The sequence below is a fragment of the Genypterus blacodes genome, unplaced genomic scaffold (genome assembly GCF_046128005.1).
Source record: "Genypterus blacodes isolate CSIRO-AG114 ecotype Tasmania unplaced genomic scaffold, CSIRO-AGI_Gbla_v1 ptg000015l_1, whole genome shotgun sequence".
NCBI classification, from domain to species: Eukaryota; Metazoa; Chordata; class Actinopteri; order Ophidiiformes; family Ophidiidae; genus Genypterus; species Genypterus blacodes.
The window spans coordinates 1,662,105-1,678,734 of NW_027466829.1; the positions used below are offsets into that span (position 1 = coordinate 1,662,105).

The following is a 16,630-nucleotide window of genomic DNA, read 5'->3' on the forward strand; positions in this document are numbered from 1 at the left end:
TCCTTGTCGTCAAATGCACTGGCAGTCATACCGTACTGTATATTGGATTGTACATATTAAGGGCGGTGCATAGAAATGGATCCTTTTCCCCAGAAAGAGCTGCCTCCAGTGCCTCCGTGATCCAGGGAAGAACCTGTTGAATTTTGGTGATCATGGACGTGGAGAAACTTGGATACCTGCCACATTCAGTTGCTTCCTTGGTAGGACTCTTGGATGAAGCTGTGCAGGCTGAAATGATACACAGAGTGAGGAAGGATGGATTGACAAACTGAGAAAAAGAGATGGGAATAATTGAATGAAAATGGAAAAACAAAATCCCCATAGCGATCATGGTGCCGCCCTTAGTCAGTCGGTCCGCTGTAGTGCAGCCCAATTAATTCAGAGAGTAAATTCTTGCTTGTCACATCTTATTGGAGCGACATCACATCCACCTTGTCAATCTTGACAACCCAGTGAAGCTGGGAAAGTGGCAAGTTAATGGTCGGGGGAAAAAAAAAGAGAATAGAAATAGATGTGATGAACGAAGTGCCGCTCTGCCGCGTTTCCCTCTCACGTGGTCTCTCCGGCTCATCTGGGAATTACTTTTGCACTCCCCGTGAAACATATATCATGATATGGTTTCAGCGTCCGCTCATGCATCAGCCATTTGCTTTGTCCCTACCGGCATACAGATGCTGTGTTTCGGGAGGGGCGGCAGGGGAAAGGCGGCGTCTGTCCAGGGACCCCCTGTCTGACTTAATAGGATCTTGGGGTGGGAAAGTGAGACACGAGGAGGGCAGAGGTAGGAGGGAGGGAGGGAGGGATAGAGACGCTATTTTTAGACCTGTGTTGCTTCAGTGCATATTGTTATAGAGGTTTGGTCCGGATCTTTGAATACAAGAATGCAAGAGCTTTGGATATAACTCCAAACAATGGATGTTACAAGAGAAATTATAAGACTTATATCACAGTTCTCTTTATTATCTCAGGTCAGTATCGCTGGTCTCGGCAGGTCCTTTCATTTTCTGTTCATTCCCTATGTCAGTGATCCAGAGGTCGAGTGTTCAGTTATTGAGTAGATATCAACCCAATCTACTGATCCATACAGTGGCTAACATGCCTGTGAGTCAAATAGATCCACTCTCACCAGGCTCTATAAATATCCCCGCTAAAGCTCCCGGGGGTCCACTGTGGCCTGGGTTACTATTGACCACAACTTAAATAACCAAGTATAACCTACATTCAAGCACGTGCACAGGCAAACTTGAGTGTTTCTAAAAACTCACACACGCACATGTACACAACTAGAATTAGACCTGCGGCTACACCCTTTGCATGGAAGTCTGTGCCTATCTATCTATCTATCTATCTATCTATCTATCTATCTATCTATCTATCTATCTATCTATCTATCTATCTATCTATCTATCTATCTATCTATCTATCTATCTATCTATCTATCTATCTATATTCTATATATTTGAGCACTAAGTTGGCTTTCCAAGTGACTTTTGTCTGTGATATCCGCATCTTAAGACAATATGAGTGCAGTCAGTGATGTCTTTGCTTGATATTTTCCCTCCCCGTCTGTGTCGACAGAGGGTGAACCCATTGAAGCCATCGCTAAGTTTGACTACGTGGGACGCTCCTCCCGCGAGTTGTCCTTCAAGAAGGGCGCCTCCCTGCTGCTGTATCAGCGGGCCTCAGAAGACTGGTGGGAGGGACGGCACAACGGCATCGACGGCCTGGTACCGCACCAGTACATCGTGGTGCAAGACATGTGAGTGTTACGAGTGTGAGATAGCAACTTGCAACACGTGCTTGATTACTTAACCGCAGCTGTTTAAACCAGACGAGGCCTCTTATCTGAGGAACAGCCCTGCAGTTTGTTCTCATGGGAAGGAATGGTAGGTGGTTAATTCTCCGGGGGGCCCTGTAGACCTTGAGTCTTGTTTGCCCTGCTCGCTCCTGTCCTCCCTTACACTGCTGTGAAGGGTTCACCATCTCCTGGGTCCTTAATCAGCCCTTCTGTCACTGCTGTGCTCCGCGCCCCCTAACAAGCGTACGTCCTGCCATGGCAACTGTTGGTGCCTAATGGACTGGACTCAATGTCTCATTAGTGCAGGGACAGGATTGCTCAAATCACTTAGTTGCTGGTCAAGAAATTGCCCATTCCGAAGGCCATCCCCTCCTCGGTCTTCCGCCTCGATCCTCTGCGAGGGGAACGCCGCTGTCTTGTCAGTGCTCCCATCAATAATTCACCAGGAGAACCACTGCTGATAGGTGGGGGTGTTTTCTTAGTTAATGAAAGAGCGAGGGAATTTACAGCTGTACGTCTCGTCCCCCTAGTGTAGTAACGTCCTGCCCTGCTCTTATTAAACAGCAAACGCTGAAGAGTTTGAGAGCAGGTAGGGTTGTGATCTTTCACTTGTCCAATAAAAGAACCCAGAATAAAAGATGAGAGAGAAGCCTGAGAGCACTTCAGCACAGGATGTCTGTACTCAACCTAACTTGCTCCGAGAGTCTATAAATTCTGTAGATTTTGTTTATTAGTGCCTCTGCGCTTCAGAAGAGCTTGTTCTTACTCTGTCTCAGCCTGTGTGTGTGTGTGTGTGTCAATACGCTGAACAAGTCACTTCATTTTATATCTGCTAATGCGCAACATCAGAGGCAGCAATGCGGCTCAGTATATCTGATTACTGCCACCTGACAGGCACCAAATGTACCCAGGCATCCAGCCGCACACCTCAGTGAAAGTCATACTGTGTGTGTGTGTGTGTGTGTGTGTGTGTGTGTGTGTGTGTGTGTGTGTGTGTGTGTGTGTGTGTGTGTGTGTGTGTGTGTGTGTGTGTGTGTGTGTGTGTGTGTGTGTGTGTGTGTGTGTGTGTTTTGCCGTCACGACTGCAATACATCGGCAGAATACTGAGAAGCACAGGAATATGACTCATCTGTCTCTCTGGACCTTGAGAGAGAGAGAGAGGAGGCGCCGCTGACACCACAGGAAGCTGATATCAAACATTAACAATAAAAGCTCTACTGATTCGCCAATTTATGCTTTTTCTGTTTGTCTGTCTCTCTCTCTCTGTCTCCGTCTCAGAGACGACAACTTCTCCGACACTCTGAGCCAGAAAGCGGACAGTGAGGCGGGTAGCGGCCATGCTGGAGATGATAAATGCTCGGCAAAAGACATCGGCTCACCCACTGATACCAGGATCTCTGAGGCTTATATCTCCAGGTTGGTGTCCATACTGCAGCACACGGGACAAAATGACAACACGTCTCTGGTCTGGTCTCACTTATCTAATGGACGAGGACTCTTTTAGGGCTGTAGATGCTGAAGATGCAACTCCTTTTGTGCTATCCCCTGCCAAAAGTTAAAGGGTGAACTAGTATCTATGTTCATATGATTCGTTGTGTTGCAATTGGAAAGACAAATACACACACACACTGTTAGCATAACCCCTCCCCTCTATAACAGCAGCCTTTCCAACACACCTTTGCGTGTGGCCATTCCGAACATAGTTGCTTTCTGTGTTACAGCATTCCACTGGCTGAGCATTAGCCAAACATAGATGAATACTATAATAATGACTGACGTTACTCTGGATATTTAATAAACAAAGCATTTTAAGAACAGGTCTTTGGGGGAAAAGACTTGAAAAATGAAGGGAAGTGCCCAGAAAAAGTCATTTGCACCGTAATCCTCTCTGGTATGTCTGATGCCTTCCTCTGACATAACAGAAGCCTCAGGTCACACACACCAAACACACACACATTCATATACATACAGTTGAGTGACGCCCAACAAAGACACACATCCAATCACTTTTTTAGTCTCTCTGGCAGTGAATCTGTAGGTTGGTTGTCTGCCAGTATTTTTATCTCCTTCTTCTCTGTTCGTAGCTGCATTCTCATTTCTTTTGGCGAGGTAAGCGACCTTGAAACGTCTGTTACCGGCTCTTGCTTAACACACGAGTAGATACGATTTTATTCAACCCCACGCTCGCTCTCTCTACTCCGCCGCTGAAATGTTGATGAATCACACTAAGAGTAATATTGGCACGGCTGCAGGTATTTGTATTCAGAGGAAGAAGATCTGAGTGAGTAATCCTTTTCACATCAGCCTTGATGAAGCCCTTCAAACTCCTGTGCCAGCCTCCACAATGTTGTGTGCCTGTCATAAATTCCCAGCGTATATGCCTGAGCGCCTCTCTCCCTGGTGTGTGGTGTGTGTAGTTGGGAGCATGTCTTCCATGTTCCATCTTCTCACTTTCTACTGTTGTATTCAGACAAATCCTCACAAGTGCTGAATCATTTAGATCTCAAGCTTTATTTAGATGTTTTCCACTTCAGGCTTTCACCAGATAAACCAGCGGTTGGTGTCACAATGATGGAAAGCATTTAAAAACAATATAAAAGCAAACACACATATCAACTACAATTAATGGAACAAACCCAGTGGTTGGATTATTACAGTTATAGAACGTATAGAAAAGCTCATGGCTTGTATTTATGTCTACATTATTATCTCAGACTGATAAACAGTTACATTGTGTGAATCATTGCTACTCTCAATCGTGCAAGGGGAGACTCCTGTTATGAATGCAGACTGCTCCCCCTGCAGACAATAGGTGGTTCCTGCACTTGTTTACCATTTGATTTCCCTCTGCAGTCAGAAAAAAGTCTTCTTATGTCACGGCCATGAAGTCTTAATGTTTACGTGAAGTGTTCATCACGTAGCTGAGTAATTCACTGTTTGTTCATTGTTATAAATAATGTCAGCAGAGGAGTGACATGCATTTGTAGCCAGCTGTAAAAAATCAAAAAGCAATTGGACGACAATACATCTGTCATTGAATGTTGTTAAAGTTCACATTATATCGCAAGCTGTTGCTGTCGATTTACAAGATTACTATTTTATTTTATTAATTGTTACATCACTGTCAGGTATCCTCTTCCTGCTGCTTGATTGTTAAGATATCTTTTCTGATTAGACCTTACAGCTCTGACTGTAGCTGCAGTAAGGGTGGGAGTCATAAATATGCAGAGCAGAGCCTATAGCAGCCATGTTGGAGGGGATGTGCTCCTGGCCTCTTATGGAGGAGAACAGAACAGCTCCAAGCTCCAAGGGAGATGTAGTTACTGCAGCAGGAACAGCAACAGAAAGTGTGGGCGTGTATGTGTGTGTTAGTATGAGTGTGTCTCTGTGTGTGAGTGAAAGTAGATGGATGCTCATCTCTCTCAGTGTTTCAAACTAGTATGTCTCAAATTAGACTTGATGACGTGATGCGGCTGATGGGGGTTCAGATAGAGGACAGCTGTACTGTGGAGTCAGCTGCAGCCAGCCAGGCTCCACTCTACCTGGAGTCATAATGAAGTTTGATGAGGTTTCACAGATGCAGCATTAACATGTTGTATAATAAATTAAGAAATACATTTTATAAAGAAAGGGCAGTTCAAACAGCAACACTGTATTTGTATTTAGGGGAGAAAAGATGTGCAACTAAAATCAAAATACTCAAGACAAATGGATGAGATTTCATTTTTTGTCGCATTTCTGTGTCACCAGGCACAGGAAAAGATCCGACCCTCCATCCCGCCGGCCCCCTGCCCGTCCCAGTGAGGTCCATTGCATGGTGCACCCCTCCCAGCAGACCCACGGAGGCCACGGAGGCAACCCAGAGATGGGCTCCCCGATTTTAAGCCACTTCAGCCCACGAGACATACTGCGGAATCGCAACCACATTCCCATGGACAGCCCCGAGCGCCGCCGTCGCACGGGCCACGGCAGTCTGACTAACATCAGCCGCCACGAGTCCCTGAAGAAGCTGGAGAGCCCCCCGATCCGACGCTCCACCTCCTCGGGCCAGTACACGGGCTTTGCCGACCCTCACCACCACAGCGGCAAACCCCTGGATCCGGAGACCATCGCACAGGTCAGCGCGGGACGAGCGGCGCCCCGACCGCAGCTCCCTCCATCATCAAAGCCCTGCCCTACCCTGTAAACATAGTCAGTCCCTGTCTTCTGCTACATTTGGCTGCATCTGTGTCTGTGTGCTAAATACACGCAAATTAAATACCTTCACAGACAGACAGCAGTGGCATAGCTCGACACACTGGGGCAGCTTTTAGCCTATAGCTTTATGTGTGAGCAGGCAGAGAACTCATACGTCTATTTTTGTCTGGAAATTGAAAGCCATTCTAAAAGTCATCAGTGGCTGATACGGGCAACAATTTGGGTCAGAGCCGACAAAAAAATTACAAGCACCACTTACTGATGATCACATTCATTCTGAGCAGTAGAGCCGGCACTGATGTTTGTATGGCACCTTAATTAGGAAGCAGAGGTCACAGAGAAGCACCTTTAACTGTGCTGGCCTGTCTGTCTGCCTGGGAGCATGTTTAGATGAACGTATCTTGTCATCTCTGCATCTCCCTTGCTATCCAAAGTCATTAGCATGCCAGGGAGGGATGCACAGTAATACTCTGTACTAACTCCGTGCATGTATAATGAATACCAGGAGTTCTCTTGAAACTGTCACTGTGTTCCTCTGCCAGCACCATTTTTGTGTTTCCTGCAGTATCTCCTCCTCCTCCTCCTCCTCTCTGTCCTTTCCTGTCCATGTCATCTCCTGTTGTTTCCTTTTCCTTCCGTCATTCCCCCTCCCACTTTGTCTTTCAGTTGTCTTTTACTTTTAACCTGTCTGCCTCTCTTCTTTTGTCTCTCTCTCCCCCTCTATCCTAACGCTCACGCTGCTCTATTCACATTCCCCTCTGTCACTCACACACACACACACAACCTCTTTGTCTTTTTTCCATTGCAGGACATAGAGGAAACAATGAACACTGCTCTGAATGAGCTGCGTGAGCTGGAGAGGCAGAGCTCAGCCAAGCACGCCCCAGACGTGGTGCTGGACACCCTGGAGCAGCGGCAGACATCTGGCAGCAGTGGTGGGGGTCCCACCCCGGCCAGCTCCAGTGAGTCGCTCAGCCCCATCCACAATGTCATACTGAGATCCACCGCCAACACCGAGCCGCCCATCCGTCGCAGCACCAGCTCCTCCAGCGATGCTATGAGCACCTTCAAGCCTGGGATAGCACCCCGCATGGGGGTCCAACTCAAACCCCCGGTGCTGCGGCCCAAGCCCATGGTCCTGCCGAAGTCTGGCCAGATCCCACAACCTCCGCCTACGTCTCCTCAGGACCCTCTGGACAAGTCCTGCACTATGTAAGGTGGGACTGGAATCAAACATGTGAATCCTTTGGGAAATAAGAGCTGGGGTGTGTGGGAGACTGCCACAAGCTTAATAGATGTAATAATACTTCGAAAGTGTAAAATATGTTACCTGGAAAGGAAGAGACTGCAAGATGTCTGTGTTTTGTTGTGGTAGGTTGAAGTGTTCTAATAAAAGGATCCAAAGGCCCTCTGATGGGATCGGAGAGACAGGTGTAGGAATTACAATGAGGACAGAGACCGGACTGATTATGTCACACAGACATCTTCTATCTTTGGTCTTTGTCCTTTATTAATACTATCTAATGTATGTTTTTTTTTCATTTATCAATTCAAACAACAAATCACAAATGCTTCCTTCGAGGTTTTAGATCATTGATCACTGGTTGTTAACGGACACCAGTGAACTGTGTCACTCTGAACAAAACACAGTGCATGTAGTTTATTTACCACTGAACCAGAAGAAGAGCTGTAGTGTTGCCAACAAGAGTGGTGTTCTCACACAAAATATGTATTTTCTTTAGTTTTTACCTATAGTAACTGTCATAAGGCCATTGAAGTTAGTGTGCGTTGATTCAAAGGCCTTAATGATTTTCAAATGTAACTCTTTGAAAATGTTTAAATTGCTATGACAAAGGTGCTGTGACTACCTGGACAGGAAATGTGTAAAGTTGTTGTGGGCCTGAAGAGCCCGTAACACCAAAGGTACTCTGTTCATACGTTCATTTGAATGACACTAGTATGTTTGCCAACTTTCTTTAGTGAGGCATTCTGTTGGCTTTATCTCAAAAATGAACTAAGATCACCTCTGTCCCTGGATTGACCCACGTTTATTTTAACATATAACTATTTCTATATTGCCTGGAATAAGATGGGACAATTGGATTAAACCACTATGTGAAAAAAAAAAAATCAACAAAAAAACTCTTTTATTATGTATATTCTTTGAAGATTGTGATGCATTCTTGAATTCCTGCATCAGTCAGAACGTATTCCTCTGCCTCTGTATAACCTATGCAGGGCAGAGTGAAAGTATAGAAAATATATGCTATGATGGGGGCATGGAACCCGTGCCATCGCTTCCTTTTATGCCTTTGCCTGGGCTTTATCTATCCAAAGACCTGACTGTCAAAGTTAAGCATGGATGCGGACGCCGATGTCTGCACTCTTGCGTATATGATGCAGGCGTTCTTAGTATTGATCGGTGTGTACAGACCTGTGACAGCGCCTCCCTGTGTGTGTGCTGTCAGTAGCCATGGACCTAATGACTGTTAGTGTAAAAGCTTCCTAATATGTTCACCCTGCTCTCTGTGCTCCTCTTAGGTCCAAATATCTGCTTTTCTTAAAGGAACACAGCAGCTTTCTTTGACTCCCTGTAGTTTGTGTCATGCTCAGGTGATGATGTTGATACTGAGTTGTGTTATTATGTTGCTCTATGGCTGTTGATGTGCAACTACAATACTCATGAAACCCCTGAGTGACTGATACTTTACGTGTTTTGCGTCAGCAAATCATTTTAAATGCAATAGTCCCATAAAAAGTGATGGTGACCGCACCGCATTGTTCCTGTACTGTAGAGAAAAAAAGAAGTGTGTGTGTGCGCGTGTGTGTGTTTCCTGGGACTATTTGGTTACCATCATAACATTTTGAGGAATAAGCAATGCTCTCTAACATCAGGTTTACATCTTTGACTTGATCAACATTGTGTATAATATTCAAGTTATTTGATTTCTGAATTACTAACTTTCATTATTTTTATAATCATTTTTGTTATGTATGTTAGGGGATTAAAATTTAGAACAAATGATATAGAAAGCCAGTTGTAAAATATTGTGTGCTTTTGTCACTATGTAACAGCATTAACAGTAGGAGTGAGTTCTGCCATCTGTAGGCGTTTAGCTACTCTGTGGTGTTATGTACATCTGTAGTATGTACTCGTGAAAGTGCCTTTGAAAATGTTTTAGAGGAACTTGAGACGTTCTCTGCTGTTGTGTTCTCATTTCAGGCCGTGTTTTGAGCAAAGGCAGTGCAGGAAGACAAATGAATAAGTAATGACATTTCCAAAGCAGTTATATGAAAGAATTAATGATAAATAAACCGCTTTCCCATTGTGACATTGCACTTTTATGTATATAACTGTATATAAAGCATGTAACATCATAACATGTAGAGTTCTTTGAGGGCTCATTCCTCAGAGGGTTTCTTTCTAATAAAGAAAATAGTTTGTTGAAACTTGGGTGTTTGTTTCCCCCCCACTCTAACTCACAAGTCAGCTGTGTGGATGGTATACACAACCTCAGTTCACCCCATAGCTCCCACCTGGAGGCTCTGACTCCAAGCTTCCCCACAGCTGTGTATGGAATGAAGACGGAGGCTCTGATGTACAATGTGATGAATTTTTATTGTACTTCTTTTAAAGAAAGCTCAATACATCCCTTTACTTTAGTGGCGTTTGCTTAATATTTTACCCAAGTTTGATGTAAAATTGTTATGTAACCTATCTACACATCACATGATGATGAGGTGGCCTAAGTAACAAATTTGACAAAGACACATTTCTGTTCATACACTCGGGAGCTTTGAGGAGTTTTTACCCTTCCCTATATGGAGGTGGTTGAATTTCTGCACTGCTCACAGCAGTGGGAGTAGCTCCCGTTTTGTTCCAGAACCTCTTGCGGATCTGAAAGTTCCTCTGGTGAAAAGAGAAAAGAGTCCTTGTTGAATACGATGAGAATTGGTGGGGTAGAACGCAGAGGAGATCTGATTCTGTTTGGGTTAAATAGAAATGAGGGTTTACCGCAATCTTGGCCTTCCTCTCCAAAGCGGCGACGCTGTTCTGCAGCTTCTTGTGTTTGACCTTGAGATTCATGTAGTCCATGGTGTTGGGAGCATGATAATCTGTCAGCTGTTGGTGCAGGTGCTGGTTGAGGGCCTCTGCCTTTAAACGCTCCTGGGTAGGACAGGACATGAAAATAGGGGAGAAGGTGGAGGGATTGAAAAATGAAATACAAGGGAGAGGAGGAGAAGAAGAAGGAACCGGTTCAGGAGTTGGAATAAATCTGTTGGGTGCCTGCAGTTGGACTGATTGCAGGATCAATGACCAACCTCCTGTGTCTTTTGTATGATCTCCTCAATGTGTTTCAGCCCCTTTGTCTTCCTGGCGATGTCCCGGCTCAAATCTTCTGACTCCCGAGTCAAAGTCTGCAGCTTTTTCTATTTAAAAATACACACACAAACACACACGTCTCCCACGTCTCTCCAACACAAAGGAGGACAGCTTAATGTACATCTAGAGGGAACATTAACAAAGAATCATGTCACCTTGTTAAACTTGAGGTTTTCTTGTACTTTGAAATTTTGGTCTTGTAGTTGCTCCAGGTCAAAACCACAAGGCGCCTGGTCCATGTCCTCCTGGAAAAGGACCCACAAACAAAACACAGCAATACATAGTCTGTTTGTCACACACTCATGCCCTCTCCACATTTACACACACGCCTGTTCTCTACCTGACTCTGGGGCTTGTCTCTGTCCCCTCTCACTCTGATCTTGTGCTGGAGCTCCTTCTCCTCGGCCTTCAGTGCCTGGTTCTTCAGACGGAGCATGCCCAACTGAGTGACCTGGTAAATAAGCAAATTAATTTTTAAAAATGTTTGCGATGTGTGATGTGATGCAGTCTTCAGATGAACAAAATCTATTCTTGCAGCATTTTGTGTTTTCTCTCCAAATGTTTTGACTCTATTCTTGCACCATTTTGATTTTGACTTTCTTTTGTGACATATTACAACTTCTTACAAAGTTTACAAACTTTTTACAACTTCAAAACTAGTTTTACATTTTCAGTTGACCCAATACTCTGCTGCCATTGTGACCAAAGTAGTGGAGTAAGTAGTGGATGTTAGCAAAGTAAGCAGCAAAGTAAAAGTAAGTATTTCCAAAAACACAAATACTTAACTAGTAGAGAGTACAAACTCTCCCAAAGAGTTGATTCAAAGTAGCCTCTGATGTTATGTCTCTCTGATGTCATCATACGGGGTCTGACCCTTACCTTTGACCTGTCCTCAATGCATCTGAACACAGTTTCAGGCTCCTGTATTTTCCAATTATTCTCCTTCAAAGGTTTGACCACTTTGCGTTCAAACTCTTTCCTGGCTATCCTGATCTCTTCAAGACGTATTAGTGCCTCTTCCATTGAAGCCTGGGGAGACAGAATCACATGAGATGCATGTAGAGTATATATAGTGTGTATAGGGTATGGTAGGTATGTGTGTAGGGTTGTTGTAGTTTGTGTCTAAAAAGTACGAGCAGATGTTATCAGATCACTGTATGCCATGTGTGTTTCTTTTTGAGATTCAGCACAACCTTGTAGTGGTCGTGGACTCTAAGACGTTTCTCTTTGAGAGTGATCAAGTCTTTCTGTGTGGCCTCCACTACGTGTTTCGCCACGTAACATTTCTGTTCCGTTGTGATCATCTGAAGGTGTTCTGCCGTGTTGGACCGAGATCCCTGCCTCCGTCCACGACCCTAATATGCTCAGACCCATGCAAACAAAAACAAAATGATACAAATGGGATCTTATAATGCTGTCAGAAGTTCAGTGCTTACAGATAATCCGACCTAACTGCAGGAGTACCGGCATGAACTGCCCTCACTTATTATCAACAGAGAGCATTTACCTACTGCACCATAGTAACTTGAATAGGGTGTCTCATTATGAACTGTCACTATAGATACAAAGCTCTTTCCTGTGGCGTGGGAATCGTCCCTCCCAGTGTCTCGTCTCTGGGTACTTACCGGACCCATCAGACCATCTTCCATAGCCTTTGGAACCACGGGCTGTTGGTCCAACCGACTGATGAAAGATTCAAACATGACATTCTCTGTCATAAGGGCTGCATTGGAAATTCTACAATTAAGGTGGAAGCAAATAGGAACACTTAGAGAAATGCTTAAAGAGGGAGGTGGAAAGCAGTGTCTCAAACATGAGCCATAAATAGACTAATGCAAACTACGCATGTCTGTCATATTAGACTCCCTTTACATCCATGTGATTGATTGATTGATTGATTGATTGATTGATTGATTGATTGGTTATAAAACCTAGTCATTCTAAAGTTATTTTTTCCATTCAATTTAGCTTTTTTTTTACACTAGTGATTGGTCTTAAACTAACATTAAAATAATGTACAGTTTCACTCGTTATTTGTTTCATTACATTAGTTCTTCAATCCGCTCGGGCAGTTGTTCTTTGTCTTGTCTAGTGGCCTTCGCTTCAGTGGCTGGAAACTCGTCCGCCATGTTTGCTGGTGTCCACTGTTGTCGCTGTCAACCCAACCACGCCGCTTTCTGCTTTCCGCGTTCGTTTTTTCACACCCGAGAATCAACAGCCAGGATGTGATGGCGTCATGAAGTTTATATTTCAATGCGATTGTGCCGCATTATGGCGTCAGAGAGCCGAGTTTAAATTCAAGGGGTAGCTTACCGGCGGTGACGGAGGAGGGGATGGAGGAAGAACCGTCAACATCGCTGCAGCGACCCGGTGCGGCCCGTCGGTCGGGGGTGATGGATGAGCAGGTGCGGGCCTACGGGGCTTCTACAGGCGCGGGTGTTGCCTAAACAAAGATGGCGGCGTGACCGTGTCGGAGCAACAATAAAAGCTGAAAAGATGACTTTGTTTTTGGCAAATGGTGGGTATGTGTTCAGAGGTAAGTATGTACATCCCTACTTTAAATGAAGAGCTACAAGATGACTCACTCACATATCGGCTACTTAAGTAAGAAAAGCGCCCAGGTTTATTAAGACATCCTTTTGTTTATTTGAAATTGGTGGGGGATAAAAAGGGGTTTTGTTTTGTTCCAGATGATTGTGTTGTGGTAAATAGAAGTATTCAATATGGAATCAATAATACAAATACTGGTTATGGGATTACAAATAATGCATTTATTGGTACATTCACATTAGCATAATTAAGTTCTGTGGAATAGTAATAATAATAAAATTAGGTTTCATGTTCATATGCATTTTTTCAGTGTAAGAAAATACTAGAGTATTTGTCAAAGGATTAAAAATAATGCTTTCTCAAGCTGTATGTTGTAAATGCTACATTTTTGCTATGCTGGGGAGCTTTACTGGGATTCTGTCCTCCCCTGGTCGGGTTCCAGGTTCTGCACTGTTCACAGCAGTGGGAGCGGCTCTCACCTTGTTCCAGAACCTATTGTGGGTCCCAAAGTTCATCTGTTGAAAAGAGAAAAGACTACTTACTATGAGAACTGTTGAGGTAGACCGCAGATCTGATTCTGTTCTGTTCTGGGAAGATGGAAATGAGGATTTACCGCAATCCTGGCCTTCCTCTCTAAAACGATGACGCTGTGCTGCAGCTTCTTGTGTTTGACCTTGAGATTCATGTAGTCGAGGGTGTCAGGAGCACGATAATCTGTCAGCTGTTGGTGCAGGTGCTGGTTGAGGGCCTCTGCCTTTAAACGCTCCTTGGTAGGAAAGGACAGGACGTGTAAAAGGGGAGAAGGTGGAGTGGATAGTAAGGTGAAATACAAGAAGGGAGAGGAGAAGTAGAAGGAGCATGTTCAGGAGTTGGAATAAATCTGTTGGGTGGCTGCAGTTGAACTGATTTCAGGATCAATGACAAACCTCCTCTGTCTTTTGTATGATCTCCTCCATGTTTTTCAGCACCTGTGTCTTCTTAGCGATGTCCCGACTCAATTCTTCCGACTCCCTAGTCAAAATCTGCAGCTTTTTCTGTTTATCAGTACACACGAACACTCATCCTCCACTTCTCTCCAACACAGAAGAGGTCAACTAAATCTAAATCTTGATTCTGCTGTGAGTCAGAGAATGACTTTATCACCTGGTATTTCCTGAGGTTGTGCCGCAGCTTAAAACTTTTGTCTTGTAATTCCTCCAGGTCATCGCCACCAGGCGCCTGGTCCATGTCCTCCTGGGGAAGGACCCACAAACAACACACAGGCCTACAAGTGATCTGTTTTACACACACACTCTCTCCACATATGTATATACAGTACACACACTTTCTCTACCTGACTCATGGGCTTTTCTCTCTCTGCCATCTCTCTGAGCTTCTTCCGGAGCTCTTTCTCCTCAGTCATCAGTGCCTGGTTCTTCAGACGGAGCATGTCCAACTGAGTGACCTGTTACATAAGCAAATGAGTAAACGGTGGATTAAGTACCTTGGTGCTGCACTTGAAATATTTACTTTATTACTTTAAAACACATGGTATAGAAAGTACCGGACCAAGAAACATAGGCAGGCTCAGTTATGATTTAAAGTGGCCTTTGTTGTTACGTTTCTACGGTGTCTGACCTTTACCTTTGACTTGTCCTCAATGTATCTGAACACGTTGTCAGGCTCCTTTATTTCCCATTTTTTCTCCTTCAAAGGTTTGACTACTTTGCGTTCAAACTCTTTCTTGGCTTTCCCGATCTCTTGAAGACGTATTTCTGCCTCTTTCATTGAAGCCTGAGGAGATGCACAGACTTGTTTTAATAAACACATATAGAAGTACAATTTACTGTATAGTGTGTATATATTCGTAAGGTGTATAAATAGATGTTATCAGATCTCTTGACGTGGTGTTTGTGTGTTTCTTGAGATTCAGCGCAACCTTGTAGTGGTCGTGGATTCTTTGACGCCTTTGTTTGAGTTTGTCCAAGTCTTGCTGTGTGGCCTCCACTTCGCTTTTCGCCACGTAACATTTTTGTTCCAAGGAGAGCAGCTGAAGGTGATCTGCCGTGTTGGACCGAGATCTCAGCCTCCGCACACGACCCTTATATGCACAGACGTAAGCACACAAAGACATAATGGTACAAATGGGATCTCATAATGCCATCCCTCCCAGTGTCTTGTCTCTGGGTGGTACTTACCGCACCCACCAGACCATCTTCCACAGCCTGGGGGACCAGGGACTGTTGATCCAGCCGACTGATGAACACTTCAAACATGGCGTTCTCTGCCACAAGGGCTGTATTGTAAATCCTACAGTAAGATGGAAGCAAATAGGAACACTTAGAGAAATTCTTAAAGCTGGAGGTGGAAAGCAGGGTCTCCTACATGAGCCATAAATAGACTAACACAACACGTGTGTCATATTAGACTGCCTTTTCATTCAAAAACGTCTAAAGTAATACAAAATTGGTAATTTTTAATTCAGTTTAGCTTTTATTGTCATCCATAATTGGCCATATTCTGTCATGTTTGAAGACAAGATAATTTTATAATATTCCTGAATCAAGTTAAGAATGTGAAATGAGACTTGCATTTCTATCTATATTACATGGAGCCTCTTTCCCAATTCACTTTCTCATTAAGAAATAGCACTTCACTGCAAACATCAGGTTATATGTCAGAATTATTTTGGGAATTGAACAGTTTGTGTGGTAAAGTGAATTTTAAATTGACCAACATTACAGTTTAGCTAAGTTCACCCATTCGTGTTTTGTCCTGAAGTTATTCATTACATTAGTTCTTGTATCCGCTGGCACAGTTGTTCTCTGTCCTCATCTGTGGCCTCCGCTCCAGTCGAAGGGAACTCGTCCGCCATGGTTGCTAATGTACACTGTTGTCGTTGCCAACACAACCACGCCGCTCTGATTTCCAACCGAGGAGCGACAGTAAGGATCTGATTGGACATTTGCGATCATGTGACACGTCATACTCACTGGGTTTAACAGGAATATGACCAGAAAGTTGTAAATTCAAGCTACACAACCGTAACTATAACCCTTGAAATGTATCAACTGCGAGTATTCACAAGTTATCTTTAGTACCGGGATGTAATGCTCGTTTTACTTCCGCATGGTTCCGGACAGCTGGGTGGTCTTGTTGTTAACCCGGGTGGAACAAAGAATTACGCTTTAATATATATTTTTGGGTGAAATACTTGAAACCCTTTTTGATGCGGCCCAACCTCACCCAGACTCTACCTCCAGCGGTCCCCAGGTAATTAGAGTTTGAGACCCCTGCCATAGAATAAACTGGGATTACCTTCACAGATATCAAATGAATCAACGGATTTATGAGAAAAATATTGAAAAGATGTTTTATTGATGAATGACGAAGAGTGCAATGTTCCCTCTAAACTGCGCGCGTGCGCAATTGCGCACTACTCGCACATTGTCAGCGCACAAGAAAATCTATGCTGCGCATAAAATGAAATTCAACATAAACTGTAAATGAATTAGACCAATAACCTAGATGTTGCTCACATTGGTCCTCAGTGTGCTCAAGGAGCTTGTGTGTATGCCCAGACACATGAAAAATTAGAGGGAACATTGGAAGAGTGCAATGAACAGGCATTGGATTTAAACAGAACAACAAATTGCTGGTGCAACACTAGAGGGTGCTATCTTTAGTGTCACTAACCTGCCTTACATGGGCCGGAAGTTAAC

The 16,630-nt window shown here is 44.1% G+C and overlaps 2 protein-coding genes across 4 annotated transcripts in view; one reads left to right on the forward strand and one right to left on the reverse strand.

The window, feature by feature from the left end:
* srgap1a (SLIT-ROBO Rho GTPase activating protein 1a) overlaps nt 1-9,428 on the forward strand; it is a 62,935-nt gene extending 53,507 nt beyond the window's left edge. For 2 of the 3 annotated variants that reach the window (XM_076169615.1, XM_076169624.1), the window contains exons 19-22: nt 1,579-1,759; nt 3,077-3,214; nt 5,549-5,915; nt 6,804-9,428. In XM_076169615.1, coding sequence (XP_076025730.1) covers nt 1,579-1,759; nt 3,077-3,214; nt 5,549-5,915; nt 6,804-7,211 — 1,094 coding nt within the window. In that variant the 3' untranslated portion in view covers nt 7,212-9,428. Of the gene's footprint in view, nt 1-1,578; nt 1,760-3,076; nt 3,215-5,548; nt 5,990-6,803 lie in introns of all 3 variants that reach the window. The other variant, XM_076169632.1, reaches the window with a different exon arrangement.
* A 222-nt stretch (nt 9,429-9,650) lies between these two features.
* cfap263 (cilia and flagella associated protein 263) lies at nt 9,651-15,783 on the reverse strand. The gene is made up of 18 exons (XM_076137540.1): nt 15,701-15,783; nt 15,107-15,218; nt 14,848-15,009; nt 14,553-14,702; nt 14,254-14,373; nt 14,073-14,162; nt 13,856-13,963; nt 13,543-13,695; nt 13,340-13,444; nt 12,426-12,532; nt 12,005-12,116; nt 11,573-11,734; nt 11,259-11,408; nt 10,720-10,830; nt 10,535-10,624; nt 10,319-10,426; nt 10,011-10,163; nt 9,651-9,905 (listed from the first exon to the last, which is right to left on the reverse strand). Exons 1-18 carry the CDS (start codon nt 15,781-15,783, stop codon nt 9,804-9,806), a joined length of 2,178 nt encoding a protein of 725 aa, XP_075993655.1. The 3' UTR covers nt 9,651-9,803.
* Between the last annotated feature and the right edge of the window lie 847 nt (nt 15,784-16,630).

Excerpts from the sequence above, each read along its gene's own strand:
- cfap263 (XM_076137540.1), bottom strand. The coding sequence starts at position 15,783 with ATGGCGGACGAGTTCCCTTCGACTGGAGCGGAGGCCACAGATGAGGAC. Across the intron at positions 15,219-15,700 it reads CAGCGGATACAAGAACTAAT|GATTTACAATACAGCCCTTG; the intron begins GTAATGAATAAC and ends ATCTTACTGTAG. Across the intron at positions 12,533-13,339 it reads CAGGGGAGGACAGAATCCCA|CGACAACAGTGGACACCAGC; the intron begins GTAAAGCTCCCC and ends TTGGGTTGACAG.